General features: G+C 37.1%; 1 protein-coding gene across 4 annotated transcripts in view; it reads left to right on the forward strand.

Annotated features, from left to right (window-relative positions):
- Positions 1 to 253: 253 nt before the first annotated feature.
- The window catches only part of LOC105427678 (single-minded homolog 2-like), a 39,360-nt gene continuing 15,365 nt past the window's right edge, over positions 254 to 24,248 (forward strand). The window contains exons 1-2 of one of the 4 annotated variants that reach the window (XM_089075791.1): positions 8,246 to 8,466; positions 22,923 to 23,633. In XM_089075791.1, the coding sequence (XP_088931917.1) occupies positions 23,534 to 23,633 (100 nt within the window). In that variant the 5' untranslated portion in view covers positions 8,246 to 8,466; positions 22,923 to 23,533. Of the gene's footprint in view, positions 2,103 to 8,245; positions 8,467 to 22,922; positions 23,634 to 24,248 lie in introns of those variants that run through there. The other 3 variants (XM_089075792.1, XM_089075790.1, XM_089075789.1) reach the window with 3 other exon arrangements.

Here is a 24,248-nt window from a genome sequence, read left to right on the forward strand (position 1 = left end):
GTGCGCGCGCGCGCGCGCGCGCGCGCGCGTGTGGTGTGGTGTGGTGTGTGTGTGTGTGTGTGTGTGTGTGTGTGCGCGCGCGTGTGTGCGAAGAGGAAGAAAGGGGGAGAGGAGAAGAGAAGAGAGGAGAGAGAAAGAGAGAGAGGGGGCAAGAAGGGAGATGAGGTGTGAGGAGGTTAACGAAGGCGGGGGCGGAGGATCGGCTGCCTCGCGGCTGTTGGTCCATGAACGGGGGGGGAGTCGAGCGTGCACGGTGCATCCAGTTGTACGGCTGAATACGCGTGACGCTGTGTAAATGGTGCACACGTGCGACGCGGCGTCCTGCCAGCTTGATGAATTGATCGCGTAAGGTGCGCGCGGATCTGACACCTCGGCCGAGATTCGAAGGCACGCCGTCGGCGCGTCCTCGCGCCGATGATCGCGTCGCGTCTCCAGAAGTACCGAGCGACCACCGAGCGAGAAAAAGAAAGGGGTTGCCTGTCATCGGAGAGCAGCGCGACTCGTCGGCGAATGAGGAACGGGAACGGATGAAGCGGCTGATCCGCGTAATTATTCGCGAGGGAAGTGTGACCGTTCATTCGCGCGGTGTATGCGATTAGGTGTATGACACCGTGTCGAGAGAAAAAGCGGGATGGATATCTTCTAAAAAGAACTTTCTCTGAGAGCTGTCGCTGAGAGAAGCAACGGACGCGTTGTATGAGATACGAGTTTTTCCCCGAGACGCTAACTCATCTCATTGTGACCGAGAGGAATTAATCGCTGTTCGACGGCTATCGAGTTGCACGACAAATGTTGATACTCCGAAACAAGAAACGGGAGACTGCAGACTCGGCAGAGTGATTAATGCTTCAATTTTACACCCGAATCGGAGATACGGCGCGTAATCGCGTACGTTTAGAAGAGGTCGGATTGCTCCCGTTATTAATTATACGTTGTATGAATTATGCGACGAGAGTTTAGAGATCTCAGGGAACAGAAACGAATGGAAACTGTAGGAAATCGTTCCGTGCAAAATGATCAACGTTTTGATTTTGATCGTGAGTTAAGGTAATGCGATTTATAGATGCTTTGAAGACGTTACTTTTTCTTTTATTTGGTGAATCGTTACAACTTACGGCAAATTGTAGCTTGACTGTTAAATAAACTAGGTGATTCAGAAGACGTGCCTCTTCAAATACCGACGGAAAGACAATAAAATATAGTCTGACAGTGCGACTCGTTCGATATGAACGTTTATGAAAGAAGATTTAATGTTAATTGACAATCAACGTATCTACGAGGGTTTTCTTGCAGAAACGAGGGATTTAAAAAGAAACAATTTGTCAATAAACATTTCGAGAAGTGGATTAGAGAGAAGAAGATAAGAATGAGAAAATTTAAATCTAAAAGTGATTATATTAATTTCAATGCAGTTAACTGAAAATAAAATTGTTAAAAAGTACGTAATGATTAAAAGATAATCAAAACATAATTTGAATAATAATGAAATAATACAGCGATTTTAATGGAGCTGTTTATACGTACAGAGTCAAAAATAAAGAAAATATACAGTAAAATTAACATAAAAAGTAGCTACTAGAAGATCACTATAAGATAAAGTTTTGAAGCAAACTCTTAAAATGTAAATATAAATTATTACTGGTTAACGGGAAATTTATGTCATTTATAATATTAATATTTACGATAGTAAACGCGAATAAATATATAAATTTATGATAATTTTCACGCGGACGGAAAAACAAGATGTACATCACGACTGCTGCAATAGAAACTAGTTTAAATGTATTATGAAAGACTAAAATCATTAATAGTTGTGGCTAAAGTAGTTCAATCAGCGATTGACGATCTGTCTCGATGATGTCGACAATGGTGGTGGGCTTCCAATTCACGCAGCGATACGAGTGAGGGAAGGGCGACGAATCTCGACCTGGAAATGGCGAGGAAATTCGAGACGTCGCTGGAAATGTGTCAAACACCGTCGGCTTGATAAAAGTGCGCGTTTCCAGGGAGATCAGAGGGAATCTACCGAGGAAGATTGATTGGTTTCACCTACTCTCCCCCCTACGGGTCCTAATGAGAAATAAAGTGAGATTTCGCTGAAGGTTCGTAAAACAATTGATTCCACACTTAAAAAAATAATATGTAGATATTCACCGTCATAAGAGCGACGAGAACATCAATATTTCTTTCCTCATAAATGTTCCTGTATATTATTTTAATATATTTGCGAAATAAAAATCAATCAAATTAAACAGTTTATGATTAACTATAAACTGTATTGAAATCTCAATTATGTTGGTGGACAAATAAAAAATTTATTCACATATCGAATCATTTTGCGAACAGAACTTTATTAAATAATATTATTATTTAGAAAATTTGTATCAATGAGAATCAAAAGGAAATATTTTTTTATATTAAATTAATCAAATATCAAGATGTGATGTATTAGGGCCTGTGCACAATAAAGCAAATATTAGGAATACGAATAAATATTAAATTTTAGAAATGAAAATTCGAAATAAAAATTAAGTGTAACGTACAATGAATATAAATAAGTCTAAAATATAGTCATATCTCATATTTACTTGTGCGTTATGTTTAATTTTTATTCTGAATTTTTATTTCTAAAATTTAATATTTATTCCTATTCCTAATATTTTCCCCATTGTGCGCAGAGCCTTAGATGAAAAATATGCATTGGATATAACGAGCGTTTTTTATCTACCGCGTTGCACATTCAAAACAGTCAGAGTTGGAACTTGGGGGGGGGGGGATAGAAAATAACCCGCATTCATCGATATTTCCGATACATCTTTGATATCTTCGACATTTCGCGCAAGTAATCATCATTGGCATCTCTACATCTTGAATAATGACATATGTTTGCATGGCAGTAGCGTGAGAAAGCAGTAGAAACGTTTAAATCGTCACCTGATTCGATCACTTGAAAACTCTGGCATTGTATATTAATTTATAAAAATGATCAATTAGTGATACATGAAAATGATATATGAAAACCTATTTTATATTTTATGATATCTAATAATTTTATATTATTATATTTAACTTAATCTATATATAATCTATATATAAATAAAATATAATGGTATACTATAAAGTATCATATATATGCCATCAAATTATTTAATAACTCACATTAAACTTTAACAAAATCATTGATATCATTTTTCATTATTTTGTTTAGTTGATCATAAATAAATAATATTTAAATTAAAAGTTTTGTAAAAAAGAATTAAAAGATATTTGAACAAATTAAGAAAACATTTTTTTTATTATTTACACATCGCTGTAAGATGGCTGTAAGATTCAAAGTGTGAAAGCGTTATGTAATTCGAGCTTTCATTATTTTCGGGAAGTCTTTATACTAATTGATACTTGAATTGAAGCTCATATTAAAAGATGCAACACGCACTATCTTTTTCAAATGAATTCGAAATTTTATTAAAGGTATAGACTGATGTTATTTTGTCGCAGGTGTAATTCGAGTGCACGGATGCAGGTAAATTGTTCGCTGAAACGTATTGGATTTATCTCGATATTGTGTTACAATACCCGCATGATCTTTCATATGACGCGATAGTGTATAAGCCTCTACCCTTCCGTTAGTACACCTTCTGCGATTGATTCTTCTTTGGGAAACTCTTACTAAAAAAAACTCTCACATCAATCGAAAAAACTAAGTTTTGATGCTAGAAAATTTTGATTGATTTTGATTTGATTTTGATGCTAAAGAGAATTAATTTTGATGCTAAAAAATCGATTACAAGTTATTTAAATACAATCGCTGATCTTAAAATCATTTAATGTAAAATAAAATTTCTGAAATCAAATCAAACTTTCGGGAGGGAATAGATTATGATAATATTTTGTTATTTATTCTGATTTTCTTAAATTTCTTTTTATAAATTTGTTATTTATCATTAATAATTCATCACATCTAATTAGACTCTGATGAAACTTTCTTTTGAAAAAAAAAAAAAAAAAAAAAAAAAAAACTGACACCCCAAATTCCTTAAGTTTCTTGGCGCTAAAATTTTCCCTCTATGTCCAATACATGCCCCGGTCATTAAATCTCGATTCAAATGTTTAGATAAGTTCCATTTTAGCTAGTGTTCTCGACGTAAATCTTCCGTGCGTGTTGTTAGAATGTCCTCACGCCGAGAATGCACCTACTCAGCCGTTTCTATCGCCGTTCTATCTAAAAGCGCCGTCGAGGCAAAAGGGGTTGAAAACGCGTGATTTAACCGCTCGTAACGCGCGACGCGCGTGTGAAATGGATCGGACTATTTTCGAGTCACCGTACTCGCGCTCGCACCGGATTCTTATTTCGCCGACTAGGGTGAAGAAGGAGAAAAGGCAGAGGAGGAAACGCGACGTAAAGTAAATAGAAACGCGCGCGTAACGCGTCGCGGCAGCCGCGAAGGGGCGTGTCGTTTCCCGAAGCGATTTGTAGGAAGAAACGTCGGCCTGTGTCGGACGTGATCCTTCCGCGTAATCCTGGCCGCTGTACCCTTCCATGGCTCACGTAGCGGAAAACATCGCGCGAGAACTCACGCCTTACCAGCCGGAACAGCTGTCACGACGGCGTAGATCTTCGCATCTTCGCGTGTGCTTATCGGGGGACGGGGGACCTATCTCGAAGCTTTATTTTCAAACTTTTTTTTTTAAACGTTTAAATCACCGCTGTCGTGCTTGAAACGAGAGATGCCAAACTCTTGTCATATCTAAATCTCCTTTCGATTAATGTAGGGGGAAAGCTTGTTCCTGCAGAAGATAGGCGACATTCCCCTACGTTGTAATAATAAATTGGAGATTGATGAAACTCTAAAAAAAAAAAAAAAAAAGAAGATATAAGGAAACTATCTCGAGAATATTCCGGTTACACGTGCGAGGGAAATTTCCTCTCGAGAGCTCGCAATTGAAGAAAGAGATTTTTTACAAAAATCATAACGTTACAAAATTGCTCCTGTGGGTGGTGGTTTCGCGAAAGGTTTTCGCTGAAGAGACTGGGTAGGACTCGCGACGTGCGGCGCGACACTCGGACAATCGGACAATTCGCGAATCGTTAGCCGAGGCGGCCGTTCACCGTGACGCACGTATTACCGCGGCAATAATATTAGTAATTCATGAATGGTTCGGTCGCGATGGCTAATAATAGCGGTAAGTAAGTGGTAGTCGTAATGGTGGTGGCAATAATTGAATGAACCGCGCGCGGGTGCGCGCCTTACAACATCCTGGCACGTGCGTAAACAGCTCTTAGGTAATTCAGGGTGTCGGCCCGCGACGTGTACGTGCGCGCATATGCAAAACGCTCGCAAACAGCGGCGCGCTTTTCTCGCTTTTCTCGAGAGAAATCTCGCGCGCCAACACGCGCCGATCATTACCATCCTGCCGGGAGCGCCGGAGATTTTTAACACCTCGATGCCTCCTCCTCCTCCTCCTCCTCCTCCGACCTCTTCGGGCGCTCTCGGCGTCCCTTCCGAACAATGAGAAGTACAAATATCTACTCTAATCTATCTTGCAGCAGACAAAACTTTCGGACACGATGCTCGAGTTTGGGACGCGGAATATTTTAAACTTTCTCTCGAATACGTGAGGTAACGACGGTACAGGCTTTATACGAAACAAAATGAGTTAGCTTCATATGATATACGAAGTGAAGAAGTTTTTTGTCAACTTCCGTGCGTGTTAATTAATTTTAATTCGGAAAGGAGTATATTTCGCTCGACGACGGAAGAGTTATTAAAGCTGATCAGCGACCTTTTTTTCTTACATCAAGCATTATGCTTCGTTATTGACTATTATAAGCGTGGTCAGAGGAACCGGTCAGAGGAATTATGTAATAAATTGTTGACACATCAAGATTAATGCCTCGTAACAAACCGCAGTAAATATAAACGTTGCGATAGGTACGCGAAAGGTTAAAGATCGTCGGTTTCGCCGATTGATATTGATAATTTTAAATGAAGAAAGTGATAAGTTTAATTGTAAATTAATCACTATACTTAAAAATTAAGTGGGACGTTCCTTTTTTCTTATAATTTTTTTGTTTTTTTTACCTCCAGTTTAATATACAATTCTAACGTAAAGAGTTAATCCGTTCCGCGAGATCCAATTTTTGTGCGATTTTTCTATAAATGGCAACAAAGCTTCGTGTAACAAGAGTTAAATTTATCCGCACGTCGTCCGTTCGCGTCTGGCAATTAAGATTTTTATCAGCGAAACGAAATCCTAGGCGGAACAAAATTGGTGACACCGGCCTTCTCGCCTTCTTCCCTAGGAATAGTTTACGCGTCTTCTTTACAGCCTCGTAAAATCTACGGGCATTACATTGGAGCGGGGTAACGCCGGAACAGAGAGAGGCTTTGTCTCGCAACTCTCGAAAGCCACGCGGACGTAAACGTATCCGACGGAATCACAATGTACCGCGCATTGAGTTCCTCGCGGACGGAAAATAGAGAAAGGAAGGAAATCTCGCCGAGACGCGTAAAGATTTCCGTCCCGGTTTATGTTTATGTTGCCCCTTGTTTATTGTCCCAGCTAACAGCGTCGTGCGATTCGTCGCGCGATATAGAATATATTCGATAGCATGAGCGCGCGATTAATCCTTCCGGTGGATTCCCGGAATAGAATTTCTGGAAAAATTTTTTTAGAGTTTGAGAGTTTTTCCGCCGCGATCGCGATCGCGAAAAAATTCAACTGGACTGGACACGATTTGCGGCGCTCTCGCGCCGCATCCAGCGATCTCTTGGATTTTTTTTTAACTGGCGCGGAAACACAAATTAGTCTATCCGGATATGCATTGGCCAGATTTCCGGAACTGGCCGAAGCTCGGGATCAAAGGAACCGCAAGCCGCAGCTGGTACATGCTCCCGCCCCGAAACGACCGAGGTGAAGATGACTTAAGCGTTCGGACATATGTAGAAACACGAAAGTTGATACTTTTTTTAAAAACAACCTACCGGACATCACGTTCAATTAATGACGTGATCTATGATATCTGCTCGGGATCCTGACCGTAAACTGACAAATGACGAGCCTTTATTTTATAAATATTGCGGGACAGGTAGTCTTGTCTTAAGTAAATTTGCCTTATAGATAAAATAAAAGAATAAATATATATAAATGTTTTAAAATATTAAATAAATATTAATGTCATTAATAAAAATTTGTATTTGTTCATAATAATTAAAAAATATAATCATGATTTCTTTTTCTTTCTTACATCGATAATAAGCTTTTAAATAATAATAATTAAAAATTTTTAATAATAATGATAATGTATTTATAAAAATAATTCATCTTTTTCGAATTTGACAATTGACACTTAATCGTTGCTGACGCTCGTTTGAGCCTCAATATGAACGCCTGACATGTGATATATATATATATATATATTGAGAATATGATTGTTGAAACACGAGTTGAAAGAAGACATGGATATAATAACAATTTAAAGGACTCTACACCATACTCGGATGAGCGAAGTGCATTTCTGATTTGATAATCCCGCGAAGTCTACGAATCAGCATATCGTGTAATGACTCAGGCGTTGATATCTTAAGCACGAAGATTGTTGTGTCACTATAGCTCACTTAGGCTGACTCCGGTAGGCTTCGGTGATGTAGAAAATTTTCCTATCGATTTTTAAAAATCAAAATCAAAAAAACTCTCAATTTTCATTTAAGCTCGTACATCATCTAACATTGCATTCCTAGCCGCTATTATATTCCAATACCAAATAATCTTAAATTGGAGAATAATTTTGCGCTTAAGAGAATCTATCTTTTTTTTTTTTTTAAATTTCCACTTTCTAATGTGAAAAATTTGTTTGACTCGAGTACATTATTTCCAATGAAGACTTAAGAAATTTCTAATAACTCGTAAGTTTAATTTAAATTACAATTAATACAATAACAAATATATTTGTTTATATATTTTTTTTTAGATTTTTTATATTTTTGATAACTTTGCTTTTCTTAGTATTAACTTCGTATGATAGATCATCGCTTAATTACGCCGCTCGATTTTAGATGCGTTTGCATATGCAGAATGACACATGCAGCGTACGCGCGGCGATGATACAATATGCTCGTCTTTTAAATGGGTACCGCCCCGATTGTGTGAGAAATCCGTGCTACTCCCCGTACATGTAAATCCCACATGACTGAAAAGAAGCTGATGGTGGGGGGATACGCGATGCCGGGATGTCGAGGAGGCAAGACCGAAGTTTAGTTTTGCTTACGACGACCTTAAGTTGCATTACTCTCTTGGGCACCCTGTGCCCCTAAGCTCTTCCCACGATAATCAGGCATGACACGGATCGGTCGACTTTGGAAAAGATTCGCGCCCATAAATAACCATGCATTACGCCATCGCGCGTGACCGACGATTTGGATCTAAATAAAACACAGTTCAGCGCAATCGCCAACGTCATGAAACGTGAGTCTTACTTTAATCTTTTTCTACCGCACACAAATTTCACACGGATGGAACGTAGAAATGTTCATGCAATATTGTTTCATTAAAAATTGGTTCTGAAGATAATGGCTGAGTTTATATTATCTCTTACCGTAGGTGAAATTTTAATTTTTTAGCGAAATTTTGTTAATTATTAATCGAGATATCATGCAAAAAATCGTTGCTTTCTCAAATTCTTCGATATTTTAAAGTAATTTGCGACCAATTTGTTTGATCAAGAGATCTCGAGAAATTAAGATTTAAAAAAAGAAAATATGAAAAGCTACAAATTGATTCATGATAGGCACTGCCGGAAGTATTAATAGTCGTCACTATCGCTGTCGCTTATCGGCGATTCTTGCGTTACTCTTCCCGGACGATCGGCGACTTCCAATAATCCCGCCAAATTGGCAGAGCGACCGGCTCCAAGTCCGGTCCGTGTGTGTCGGTCGTGGGTTGGTCCAGCGAAATGAGAGAGAAATCGCGAAATAAAAGAACTCACCGGCGGCCGAGGGAGCTCTCTCTCGGCGGAATAATAAAAAGAGTGTCCGTGGGTCGCCACGGCAGTCAACCCCCGGCCGGTGCTTATGGCACTTTGCCACGTGAGGCTCGCAAATTCCGTCAGGTCGTTTCGCGCGCTTTCGTCGTCATCGTTCCGCTTCACGGAAGAAAAAATTATCTCGGGACTGTTCGCGATCATGATATCTCATTGAAACTTGTGAAGATAACTGGACGTAAAAATTCATCGAGCAAATCCGATGAAAAGAATTAACATTATATAATAATGCGATGATCCTTTTTACAGCAAAATTAAACAAATTCCACGTGCACAGAGCATAAAGAGCGTTTTATACGATAAATAATCTTGATGTGCAAAAATAAGTTTCTTTTTGCATTTCCCCTCTGTCCTTTTCTTCGAAATTCAATCTTAAGTGTATACCGTACTCGGTTGGTAGCTTCCTCTTCCTTTTCAATTTTGTTTTGAAGCCCATCTTCTTTATCCGAGAGTATCATGATGGCTGTCTGTGATACTCACCGTAACGTTACGCGAAAATAATCGTGCACGTGCTCAAAGTGTGATAAACATGAGCAACGCCATCGTTTCCCGAAATACAATCGCGCGCACGAGTTCGCACGCCTTGGTACTTTAATTTCGCGACTCGCCGATACCTCCGGTTAATTCCACAAGTTTGATTACGGTAGAGGATGCACCGTCAGCATAACAGACATCCTTGTTATCGTATCGAACGTCCAAGGCTGCCGCTGTCCACGCCCACCTCAAGTCTTTCGTAAAGACGCGGACCGACCTTGAGGTCGGTTGCTTATGAAAGTTTTCCGGCAACGGATCAATTGAACGCTCGATTAATTAACAAATAATTAATAATCAGTGATCATTTTACTTTTTTATATAAAGTTCGACGTGTAACTTTTTAATCTTCCGGATCCAAATTGTTACGACAGCATTGATCTTAAATTGATCCTAAATTTATCTTAACAAGGGAGGGATCAGAAATAGAAACGCAAAAATTTTGAAATGCGATTTGTTTTCAAAAAGTAATCCTGCCAAATGGTTAATCGATCCGGTGACTTTAAAATTTTTATATTTATTATTAATTTGTAAAAAAAATTTAGAGTGTCTGAAGCTACGATTTGGATTCTTAATATAAACACGAAGAACGACCTTTTACAACAATCCGCAAGGCGCATTTCCACTTCCGGTTCTTTCTTTGTAAGAGAATACCACATTTTTTTCACAATCACGTTCTTGTTCAATATTTCAATCCGATAACCGGAAAATATCCAAATTAAACTAATATTATTCTTTGTAATTAAAAAAAGACAATTCGTTTTTTTCCAATCATTCGTTCACATTCCGATTATGTTATGTATGTAATTTGATGCTGTAAGCGATTTCCGAGTCCCTACTATGGTCCATGGTGAAAGATGATTTGTTGATGTAAGCGTGTAGTATGTATGTAAGAAAACAAAAGAAAGAAAGTTCCATATTTACGATACACAATGTAGAGCGATATTATCTGATGATTATTCACAATAGAATTTATTATGCAGATACTGAATTTTTATACAGCATCTAACATTTAAAAAAAATAACGAATAAGTATCTTTAAATACATTATATAGACTTTGAAGATTATGAAATAATCAATTTGTCAGCAACTTCTAAATTCGTCGTTTAACGTATTCGTAATTATACAAACACTACGAAATTTTTACAATGGTTTGCCTGCGCTTAGAATCGTCGCTCTCGCTTTTCAATCGAAAATTCACACACGTTTTAGAACTTTTTTTATGATTGTAATGAGACAGCGAATAATTGATGCCTCCTCACTGTTGTACAAGGTCGAGTCATCTTACACTCTCGCACAAATCACTGAGGGGGAGGGGGGAGGTTCTTAGGGCCCTGAAACCGGGCCTGCGTGCGCGCGATACCTTCTCGCCCGTCGCTCTTTTCTACAACGTTCACGAACGAGACGAGTCGTGGTTTACTGGCGAGTCGAATGGCGAAGGCAACGAAGTCCCGAGGACTTCAAAAACTCACCGGCACTCCCTCGCCTATACCAATAAATTCTATTTTGCGTTACTTTGCCGCGAGCCGACGCGATGGATATTGTTGCGCTCTTTCTTCCTTTCTCCTTCACCCGTATCCGTTCGTCATATATTTCTTAGCCCAATCCTTTTTGCGTAAAACGATCGCGCGTTGCGTACGACTGATAGCGCGATAAAATACATGTCGGTGATTTGAATGCTCAATGAATTTTCGGGTTTAATCGAGTGATGAATGTATATCGAATATTATGATTTTTTTTTTTTTATTCTCAAGCATCAGTATTGCTATGTGATGCGAATATACTAATTGTATGAAGAAGTACATCAGTATTTTCATCAGTATAATTATATAACGATAAATACGTCACGATATAATGGGACAGTATATATTTTTATGCTGTTTCATGTTTTTGCTGTGTCTGTTCTCTTTTTCTCTAAGTTAGATCAGGTAACATAAAATTGAATTGAAGTATTGCCAATAAGATAATCTACGTATGATTGTAAAAGTATTAATATACCTATTAATATTAATATTATATACTATTATATGCTATTAATATTGCCGATTCAGTACTACTAATTATTATTATTATTATTGATTATGTAAGATCCGCGTAACATCGTGTACGCGCAACATTCGCGCGATGTATGGAGCGCTGCTGTTTGCCAAGAGTTAGTTAACCGAGAATTAAACAATACCACCCTCCCCTGTAATGTATCTTGTTCGCGAGTGACATCTTCTTTCGCCATAACATCGCTGAATTATGGACGGACCGCGGCGATTGGGCCTGTGGATCCCGGTGGGATCATTCCGTCTGTCGAAACGTATAAGGGGAGTAAATACTTCACGCATTCCCGATGCGTCTCACAGTCTTTACGGCTTATTATCACCTCCACGCTTTCGCCCTCTCACCCCGCGTGATACATCAACTTGATGGCGATGGCGCACGCGGAACAAAGCGAGAGAAAAAGAAATGGCGAGCGAACCTGCGCCGATTCTGCGAAGGGAAAATTACTTTAGCCAGAAGTCAGGGTCGGTGTCCGACAATAAGCGCAAACAGGACGACAAACTCGACAGGATTTTGTAAAAAAAATTGAAGCTTGCGCTTTCCTTTTAGAGGGATTCTATTGTTTTAGGGATACATACATTTAAAGAAAGAAATCTTAGAATTAAGAATATCTAATAGAAGATTTACTTTTACATAAAATGGCATCCTAGACAGAGATAAGATTTCTATTCTATCGGGGCGCGATATTTAATAAAATTCCTGAAGAAGTGAAAAATAAATTATTTTATAAATGTATAAAATATTTTAATAAAATATTTAATAAAATATTTTATTTGTCAGAGAACAAATATGACGTGTACTTAAGTTCTTTGAATATCCATGAATAATTAAATAATAACAAATGTCTTTATGCATTGTTAAATATAAAAATTTTATTAGCGCAATATTAAACAATAAGACCTTTACTCAAATATTATGATAATCGAGATTTTACGAATGCAACGAATGATAAGGTCGGGCAGAGCCGTGCATCGAATAGGAAGGAAATCGGATGGGATAAAAAAATGTCGACGTGCGAGATGTAAGCGATTTCGCTCGCGTTATTACAAACGTTATTAGGCCGTAATTTAAGGCACGTCGATCTGGCGATTAGGGCCGGGACTAACGTGCCATTATTTTACAGCTTGGCTTTCGGCCAGCTGACCTGACTTGTGCGTGGTGATTCGTTGACGTCACGGGACGTTACGAACGGTCTTTTTACGTTTCCTGCGTTCGTTCCTTTCGTCGGAGAGGGCGTGATGGCGTGCATATACACGGCGTGTCCTCTCGAAGGATTTCTTCCCGCGATGTCACGCTCTCGCGTGGCCTCGCAGTATTTCGTCGTAAGATTCCCTTCTCAACGTTGGTTTTCATCCTATTTTGCTCATTGGCTCTCAGATACACAAATTATCTTTTTTTAAACAAAAAGAATCTCATATATATATATATATATATATATATATATATATATATAATCTCATATAAATATATATAATTATTCTCCTTATAATTTTTAAGAAAAAAATTATATTTGTTTCCATACTGAGTATTCTCAGTTATTCTCAGGAGTTAGTCTCAGCGTGACGAAGATTTCTCGGTGAGAGCTTTGTTTGTTATTATTGAGATAGAACTGAAGAAAAGAGGAGTATTTTTTAATGTTTTAAATAGGCACATGATAAAATCGGCAAGATCGAAATCTCGAACGTGATGGCATTCGGGAACTCCTGGACTTATCCGCGACTAATTTGCATGCAATTGTCGCGAGTGATTTGTATACGGTGCAAACTCGGACAGCTTTATCTCGGTCGATAATTCCGTGCAAAAATGGATAATTGGTGCCGCGGATGTTTTCCACTTGGGCACGTACATACGGCCGCGAATGATGTCACATGCTTGTCTTTTGCAAAGCATAATATGCCGCGAAAGCTGCTTGCAATCTACATTTGTTCGCCGATTTTTCTAACAATGCGAGTCCTCTCAATATCGCGTCGTCGCGAAAACAACGAAGACGAATTATTGATAGATTATTAGTTCTAAAAAGATATTTTCATATATATTTTATATATATAAGATGTCACTTATTAAGGCTATTTGAATAACATTTACAATTTTTAGAAATAAGAAGAAATGCTCGAAATAAAAATTGTTTAGTATGAAGGAGAGTATCATGCGATAGTGAACATTTCTTCCCTGGATAGAAGCGCTTAGGAAATTTCAAGATTATCCTTATTTCTTTAAATGAACTCAATATGCTTTTTTTTAATAATATGATTTCTCTAATTCTGCATACAAAAGCATTAAGGTAAAGTTATAAAAAAATCAATAATTAACGAAATGTTTTATATCACTTTATCACGCTATATTTCAACATAAAATATAAAATATCTCATAAACTATTAATTGTATCTTAATACTTTTATGCACAGAATTATGCGATGAATTTATTGGTGTAAAGAAAATATACAATTGTTTAAAAAAAATTATACAATTTACAATATGAAATTATATATCTTTTTGAAAAGCAATAATATGTTTTTTTAAGAGAAAAATTTAGCAGAGAAAATGAGAGAGAGAAAGAGAGAGTTCTCAAAAACACTGCGTTTTGTTGATTTTACATTCAGTGTTGTCTCAAATAGAGAATATTTTAAAAATATCATTAGAGCCGCAGTTTGCGAGTCACATTTATTATTTTTTCTCGATGCATCAGGATGACTGGGTGGCCATTTTAAAAAAACGTCTGGACGATCAGTCACACTTAACGTCAAGACTAAATTGACTTAGTTTAGGGCTGTTTAAGGGTTGTACACTCGTATGAAAGGAAGAGAGTTTTCTCCATTCTACATCAAGGGGGTTGCTTCATCGCTTCTATCCTTGTCGTTATGGGGTTGGTATCCTGGTCCTTATTAATTCCTTCTCCCCCTTCTTTCCTTTTCTTCTTAGTTCGTTGCCATTGTAAAATGCATGTTAAGTTTTTGCCGCACAATGAATTAATAATATTTTTAATTCTTTAATAAAGTGATTTGATAATTTCAGGAAAAGAAAAGTTTAACAAAAATATAGTTTGCTTATAAAAAATATTTAGTAGGTACATCTTGAATTTTTATCGTGTATTTGAAAAGCAAATTAGAATGTGATAAGCAAATCAGTTTTCAAGTTTATTGACATATGGCATTAATGATAAGACATTAGAGCTTCTGCATTTTAATTTCGGTGAAATTTGTCATGTTTTGTAAATCAAAGAAATAAATATAATATCGAACAATAATTTTTTTTCTTTTATATGCAAGCATTAAAATAGAAAAGAAATATCGTAATATTATCTGACAAGAATTTTATTATGTGCGTACGTTCATTCCAAGTGCGAGCACAACTTCCTCCCTTAAGCGTAAAGTTTCACCCTCGTAGGGTTGCTAGAATCTCCCGCTGATCTTAGAAGAGAGCAGAACTCCTCGTTACCCTAATTGTCGCTCGAAACTTCCGTCGACGAACAGCAATCGTCCGTGAAATCTACGAAGACTGAAAGAGGGTGAAAAAGAACGCGACGCACATGATTAACCTTTTCAAAACAATTATCGTTTTTTTATTGGCAAAAATTTATATAAAAGCAGATTTCTTTGATACGAGCCACTGTAACACTGTTATTATTCTTTCAAATATCGACGTATTATTCCGAGAAGCTGATAGCGAATCGTACTTTCTAGAAAAATCTGTAACAGGAGAATGCGCACGGTGACACAGTTACAAAAAACGACACAACCCCTTCTGTCTCTCGAGTCAGAACTGGATACAAAGTGCCAATCGAAAGATATTCGTTTGTTATGACGTTTAGCTAAAAATTAAACACGGCACGAGGCGTTTAACGATTTGGTACGGCTGTTGCCTCCTTGGCCTGTTACGACGCACGATTCTCACGTTACAGCGTCGCGATACTGGCGTCTAAACACAGGCTCGAATTCATGATCAATAAACTACGCGACCTATCAGCCGTGGCGCTCCTTCGTTCTCTCCTGTTTCAAAATGCAACAAAATACGCTTAGTTGCACCCTCGTATCAATCTACAATAATCACAAGGCAGCCTACTTACGACACGATCGCTGTCACGACACGATCTCGTGCTTTATTCGCGATCTACAAAAATAATTTGATTGTCATCAAAGTTTGATGTCAAAACACAGTTTGTAATTGTATTTCAATTAAAAAGAAGCTCTGCTTTATAAATAATTATATATGTGCTTCCTAGAAATATTTTCCTCTCGTTTCACACGCTTCTACCTCAGTTGATAAAAACTTTTATTCGATAATTACAAGTAAACGCGCAAAATTATCAAATATTTAAAGGAAAAATCTATTTAATGAGGGACATTCTTGAATTTTACCCGAAGAAAGTCGGGAAAGTCCGACAAAACGCTTTTATATCGTTTCGAAGTACTTTCTCAGAAGAAGACTAATTTGTCATCCTTTCATCGTTGCGAAAAATTTCTCTTTCTCCGTCCGATGCTCGCGCAGATTTAATTAGCCCACTCCGCGGCTGTGCAACATTCGCGTCACGCGTCGTCGATTTTCAAGCGCGTTGACGTGAGTCGCTTTATTTTCTTTCTTCGGGCCGCGTGAGAGCGGCTTTGTCGCGCGAGACGGTGTGCGCGAAAGACGCGTGGAAATTCGAGTTGCGCGTGTAGAATTGCGGGTTGCACGCGCGCTACGTCGTGTCGGCTCGCGAGACGTTGTTTGCCGGTTCACGAGCAACATTGTAACTCTAAATGGAGTGCACGTCAGAGTCAGAGAAAAAAAGAGGGAAGGAGTCTCGGGTACGTTGTACCGTCTACCGTGTCGGCGTGCAACGCGTGCAAGCGCGAAATATGGTGACGTTGCCGATCTTTGAGACCGATGTGAGAAAATAGTAATTAAAATTTAAAAGAAACTTAAATTTATTTTAACCGAGAGACATTTAGAAGTGTAGAAGAGGAGTGGCGCCAATGACAAATATCTTCTTATAGCTTTTTCAGATCACTGAGAGAGAGTCATTGTTTTGTATTTATCAATATTTAGCTGCCACTTTACGATAATTCGTCAGCTAACACTGATATATTTTGGAAGTTCTAGATTTTGACATTTGAAAGATATAAAGAGAAAACGATATGTAAACGTTACTTTTCACTCGTCAAAAGAGATATTATGTCAAAAATTATCCCTTTAACAATCCGAGTCGCCGTTACGTTTATGCTGTTAATCGTGGCTGGTAACGCCGAGTCCGTATACTTCGTCTCCTGGGATCATACGTGGTCAGCATAATGCAAGAAAAACACGGCGAGTCGCTCGAGATGAACGTAGCTTCCAAGTATCGCCGAGTGCCAAGCGCACTCCACGTGCGAGTACACGCGAGTGCAACTCGAATGCAGACGAAATTATCTATCTAAGGAATGCGCCACGCGAGAGAACGATAGAATTATCTGCGTATATGTCGCGAATCGTTATCTGATACACATATCCTGAACAGTTGTCTGTGAGAAAGTAATGAACTGGCTTTTATCAGAAAAGAGACCTTAAAAAGATAGCTCTGGGGCCAAAAATCGCGTGACTTTTCATCGCGATTATATCTTCCATCTCGGAACTGATTCTTCTCTCGTTTAAAATTTAATTAGTTGGCGACCTTCTCCTTAATATTCAACGTTAATTATCTCGGTAATTAAATTCAAGATTAAAATTCTATTAAAGTAAAATCCACTTACAAAATTAATGGAAAACTCGAGCCTGTTATCTACCCTTCTTATTTAAAATCCGTCAAAACTTGCTCATTTTTAATCATTCCAATATTAAAACTTTGTTTTGAAATTAATAAATAAAATGTCTTTCGAAATTCTTTTTCGGGAAATATAATCAGTCAGTATTTGATTCAACAAAAAAAAAAACATCAGGACGAGACTAATTATTTCCTATAGTTTTTTTGAACAGTGAATATGAATTTGATTTCTAAATTGTTCCATTATGTTATAACTTTGAGAAATTTATAGTTGAAGTTAAGAAAGGCTATTTTGTCATATTATATAATAACTACAATATATGACGTGCTAGAGAAATTTTATTATAAAATTAAATATATTGTAAGGACTTTTAACAGGAATGTTTTGCTATGGTTAATAAGATATTCATTATTAAATATAAGATATAAAAAAGCTGTTTAAATTAGATCATGATTTATCAGATAGTTTTCAATATTATATTTATTTAAGAGAAATTTAAGAGTTTTTTCATCGTCGAGTACGAATCTGATGTCAAAATTGACAAATTTAAAATGGTGAATTCAATATGGAAAGATTCAGACATTTTTTTAAGTTTGACATCTGCCAAATTGAAAGTCCTAGTAAATATAATATTTGATTGCAATAAAATTTCTCCTGTACGTCACCTCATATTATATAATTATATAGTTATAATATAACAAAATACGTGAAAACAACCCATTTTTGCATCAAATTTCTCGAAACTGTAATGGAGCAATATGGAATCCGGATTCGGCCAAAAAACTGGAATTGAAACTGCGAAAAAACGGGAAATGAAACTACGGGAACTGATTATTATTTTATTCTGGTATTTGAAGAAAAAATCATTTTTTTGTTAAGTAATATAATTCTTCTTCAATTTAACAACAATTGTTCATCAATATCAACAATCACAAATTATGTAATTTAGTTATCGTTATTCATGCTGATGAAATGAAACGTAAGAAAATTAATTTGTTCAAATAAGATATGAAAGGATAAGCGATCGTATATTTTCAGGCAAGAAATATATATTACTACAGGCATCAGTACATCTGTCTTTTCTCGCACTCCACCGAATACTCCACGTTGTCGTACGACAAATCGGACACTCCGCCCGCTCGATCATGGTGACAAGGATAGAGAGGGGATGAAATCTAGCGATTCGGTTGTTTGTTCTTTTAGCGCGACAGCTACGGCGGGCTAACGGCGTGGCGTATTTTCGGCATAAACTTCATGCTGTATGCCGGGACACGCAATATGCTAATAATTTGGGCCACCGTTCCGGTGATCTTATGTCATCGACGTCGTTGTTGAAATCGAAATGAGGTTAACGAGACCCGAGACAACGTAATGTTGTTAAAGTGGACATATATTTGTTTAGAATCTTACCAGGACAATATTTAACTCTGTCCTTTTTTTTTTGGAGAGAAAGAAAAAAAGTTGAAATTGGAAATTTGTAAAATTAAAGAAATTTGTAAAACTAAGTTATAGTTAAGTTTGTGAAAAGATTTTGTAAATTACAGTAAAAAATTTCAGATCATTAATTTCGATGATAAATCAGTTTATACAAATCCATATCAGAATAATAGGTCACAAAATTAATCAATGACGAAATATATATATCGTTCATGAGAAGAGTTTATGAAAAGATATATAAACGTACAGTTATTTATATTAATTTTGTATACAAATTTGTGTTTTCTCGAATTCATTAATTAAATATACATAAATAAAAATTTGTTTTTGAAAATATTGCACTGAGAGAAAACATAATAGTTTTAATAACTACAACCGTTTTAACAATTTTATATTTTTAAAATTTAAGTTCCTGCAACTAGTTTTATTATGAAGTAATAAAAATTAAAGTAGTATTGGAAAAAGTACCATAAAGATAACAACGACAATGACAACAATGTTGTCGTGAATTATTAATAGAAATAGCGACTTATAGTATAATTATACAGTAATATAAACTTCATAATGGGATATAACATTATATTTTTTCAGTTTAAATAAATATTTTTTTGAAATAAGCATAATGCCATAACATTGTTAAGATAAGTTTAAAAATATATTCTGACAATTATTTTTCAGAATATATTTTTATATTCTGATATAATTCTACTATTATATAACACATTTCCAATCCAACGATTTACTTTACAAATGATTAATATTATTATACTTTCTTATAATAATATTACTTATTTATTGTTCTTATTACAATTTTATAATACATAATTATATAGAGGCGTTATTTAATTTCAAATTTCTAATTGTACAATTTTTTTCTGAATGTAGTTTTAAAATATAAGACAATCTGTAATTCGAAGCTAACACAATAAATCTATATCATATCCGTTTGTCTTTATATATATATATATATATATATATACACTATACAATTTTGAAAAATCGTACTATGTATATCGTGTTTTATGCGTCAAACATCAAACGTGAAAAATCGCAACACCGATCGAATACCGATTCTTAATCGATAATTTTTCAAAGACATTTTTGAAATTTCAAAGACATTTCGAATATTTCTACATTTTGAACAGCGCAGGTGTTTTTCAAAAAGACAAATGCAGTACCTTCCTCCGTGCTGCGTTTCTACAGTAGCGCAGCGGTTGCATTTTCGGCAGGAAATGCCTTGATCGTTTTTGTTCGTGACCGGCTGAATACGACGATGACGGAGAGACGCGAGCTTGCAACTTCAGCGGGGCTTAACCTCGGCCTCACCTACATTTTCGACTATGGCCGTCGCCCATTCTCGTATCGCCAATGCCAGCCGTCCGCAGGACGTTTCTCGAGGCCGCCCCCACCGTCCCTCGGGGATCTGGCAAAAAGATAAGGGAGCAGCGGGATACGGGGGTGCGCGCAATTCATCATCCCCGATCGGCCGAGAGACCCGGGGCCGAAGCCCATTCAGCGATTGTACGGCACGATCAGCGTCGCGTGTGCCTGCGCATTTTAACGCGTCAGAGTTGCTGTAGGTCGTAACTCCGACGTTTACCGGCAGCCGATTTTTATTGTGACTTGGCCCGTGAAATCAGAATATTCTGTGCTCGTGTAGGTAGCAGAACGGAACCTGGATTTTCTCATACCGCAATTAATCTAGAACCGAAAAGAAAAAAATTCACTCTGTTCTAAGGGACGAAAATTCTTTCCTAACGTAACGGATGATTGAACGGTATTTTCCAGTAATATTTTTTAAACGATTCATCTGAAAACGTCTTTTACTTTAGTAATACGCAAACTTTCAATAAAGTAATGAGATAAAATTGATGGAATTGTATTCTTGAATTTTTCAGGATATCGAAATTATCGAGAACAACGGATGACTTTATTTTACCTTGAAGTAGTAGGCATTAAATTAAATACAAAACAAAATACAGAGAAGAATAAAGAGAAAAATAAAGAAAAATTACAGCTGCTTCTTGTACTGAACGAGAGGATACATCAGACATAATTAAACAAGCGTATATATACACAATATTGATTTTCAAGTAATCTTCTGATTCCAGTTTTCATACTTGATCCCTCACGAACGGATCGAAATTCAATAGAATCTAAAAGAAATAGGAACCAAGAGCCGGAGAGAATGTAATATAGGATACACACAGGCAGAGGACGATCGCATGCGCATCGCAATGCAAAATTTGTCGAAGCATAATAGCGGCGAGTGATGAACACGTAGTCTCTCTAATTCGGTTAACACCGGCGCGTTTCCGGTGCGGGGTATAATACCTATTTACCATGACCCCGGCCGCACACAACGGAGCGGAGACACCGCGCGTCGCGAAATCGTGCGCGTGCGAATGTGTCATTTCTCATGGATACTTGTATCCTACCCCCCCTCCGCCCTCCCCCTCCCCCTCGCGAGGGCGAGGGTAGAACACGGCGGGAGTATCACGATGCGAAAATAACGACCGGCCGGCCGGCCCCGACCGGGGGCACGCGTACAAATCCCGATGCAAATATTATCCCTGTCTATTTCGCACGCGTACACAGATACGCCCGTATGCACGCGTATTTGCGTGAAAACTACCGAGCAATGGTATATTCCGAAGCCGGTATTCTCCATCCCGTGCGCCGAGAAATCGCCGGCGACATCCCTTCGTGCGAGCGCCGTGGTTTGGCCGGCCACCATTGTGCACGATCTGCATAATGCGCCATCCCGCCGGCTGCGCCGTCGCCATTTACTTTCCTCCTCGCATAAGAAATATCAAGATAAAAAGAACGAATGGGCGTTTTCTCTTTTTCTCTCTCTCTCTCTCTCTCGTTTTTTTTCTCTTTCTTTCTTTTCATCGACGATCCGTTGTAATAACATTTTCATGAAATTGAGATAGATTTGAGATAGATTTTTTTTTTTTACTTTAACGTTAAACGTTGCAAGGAATGCAAAGCCATCAACCATTGATGTTTTTTTTATCGCATTCTACAACATATTATCATATAATCATGATATTGAAAGAATTATATACGAAACAAGCGTATACATAAATGTTTAAAAAAAGGATTCTCTAATTTTCTGTAAAGGATAATTATAGATGGCATTACCTTTCTTTTCCAATCCATTAACTCTTCGTGAGCGCAGAATTTTTTTATCTGATATATACAATGGTATCGGTAATCGTTATCGAGCGTAATACCGTTTCTCGCCTCGTACACGCCGCGATTCGTGGCAATTCGGCACTTTCGATATAGCGCAATCGACGAACCTAGATAATTGCACGTCATTCTTCCCGCATCGTTCATCCGCCGATTTCCCGAACAAAAAGGTCCGATTTCCCCGGCGGGTCAGGTAAATCCATGAGATTAGAAGAAAGATCCGTTAATTGGACGACGGGGCAGATACCAGTGGCCGCAAATTGGATTGCCTCATCCTCCCTCGCCGCGCTTACTTACTATATCGGTAGATATCGATTATAGTCGTAATGGTATGTAATAGCTGTGAAAATTTGCGAACAGTTAACGATTTTGATAATTGGAAATAATTCGAAAATAACGAGCGAAATTTCGGGAATCGCTGAATTAATAAATCAAAAGTTGCTGCGATTCTCTTCATGCGCGTTGCAAAGTTCCACGTACGTAACGTAACACGAATTTAATGGTTCCAATGCGAGCGTCACAACAAAGGCAGTGCGCTTTTTATTATTCGAATACTGATTTTTTTTCATTATCTTATAAAATTTTAGGAAAATTACAAAATAAATAATAATCATACTAGAAAAACGAAATGAATAAAAAAAACGAAGATATTTAAATTATTATTAATGTGTTTGCAACTGCATGTATATATATATATATATATATATATATATATATATATATGTAAAATGTGTACAAAAAGTATAAAAATTATAATATATAATATTTATAAAAATTATTTATTGAATGCATGAATTTTTTGGGGACCAAGGCAATAAAAGCTGAAATCTTTTACGCTGTCTTTTCGAACATGAAAATATTCAAATATAAACGATAGGTGTGACGATATAAATTCCGTGTCTCACATAAATTTTTTTATTCTTCGGCCTTTTGCTTGCTTTCTCGAAAGTCGAGAGAGCGAACGTTGGTACATTGTGCGTGCATACCGCCGCGCCGAGGGAGACCCTCCGGCTGACCCTGCTACCAAGGGTGGAGCTTAAAATAAGGGTGGTGCCTCTCGCTTACCTATCCCATCGGGAAACAGCGTTGGATAGGATGAGCAAGGAGCGGAGGTGAAGCAGAGAGGAGAGCATTGCTTCGGCAGTAAGAGAGAGAGTTATTGTGAAATGAATGCGCACTAGTCGAGAGTTCAACGGAAGGTGGCGAAGACGAAGAAGAGAGGATACGCAAGTCTTTTTTACATTTGTACAGTGATCTGCTAACATCAGCGGCAATTGTATTTTAAAACCGATGAGAAAATCGATATTATTAAGGGCACGGAGTAGTTATTGTATCATTAAACGCACGTCGATCGACGATCGATTCACATTGTTAGGAATCTGGTGATGTGGAAGTCGCAATAATGACCGGTCGTCAGAGCAGTTTCTTAATACATACGTGCTCGGAATTGATGAGTAGATAGTTTTATCGTCGTTGACGGCACGTGCAAAATACTGTGTGTTCCGATCTACTCTGGTGGTGTCAGAGTTCAGCTAGTCGCGATAGAAGAATGCGTGCGGTATGGCACCGATGGAAAATTACGGACGCGGATCAGCTATTTCCAGGAGCGATCCTTATATTCACAACTGGAGAATCCGAGAGAAACAGCAAAATCAGGAAGGTACTTATTATAGATACGATATCATAAATATCAATCGAAATTTTCTGATATTCGAATGAAATATGCGAATAATTCTAATTATTATTCGAGTAAAATTCGAGTAAAATCAACATTCGAATGTGTTTCCATGTTTCGAAAAAACAAATTCACTTAAATCTATGAATATATATGAATATTTGAATTTAAATTGAAATAATACAAATATAAAAAAATATATTTTTTCTCTATATCATGTAGTCTCATACGTAATAGAAATAAATACATATTTTAAAACGGTAATCTTTGGTATAAAAAAATTTTAAATATTCGTTGAAAAATCATAAATTTTGATTAAAAAAAGACTGATATATTTAAAAATAATACAAGAAAAACTTTTAAATATATTTTAAGAAGAATGGTTTTTATTAATAATGCGAAGAATATTAATGTGCATATTTTAAATATATATTTTTTGTTGTGTACTTATAAAACGCATAAAACTAATTTTGTTTTAATTACTTTTTTATTAAAATTATAATAAATTCTGAGACATTATGTTTTTATCTTACTCTATCTTTGTAACATTAAAAAATTTTCTAAATTCATAAATTCATAAATTTAAGTTAGATTTTTAAT

Source organism: Pogonomyrmex barbatus, unplaced genomic scaffold, assembly GCF_055798465.1.
Source record: "Pogonomyrmex barbatus isolate J1 unplaced genomic scaffold, ASM5579846v1 scaffold2, whole genome shotgun sequence".
NCBI lineage: Eukaryota > Metazoa > Arthropoda > Insecta > Hymenoptera > Formicidae > Pogonomyrmex > Pogonomyrmex barbatus.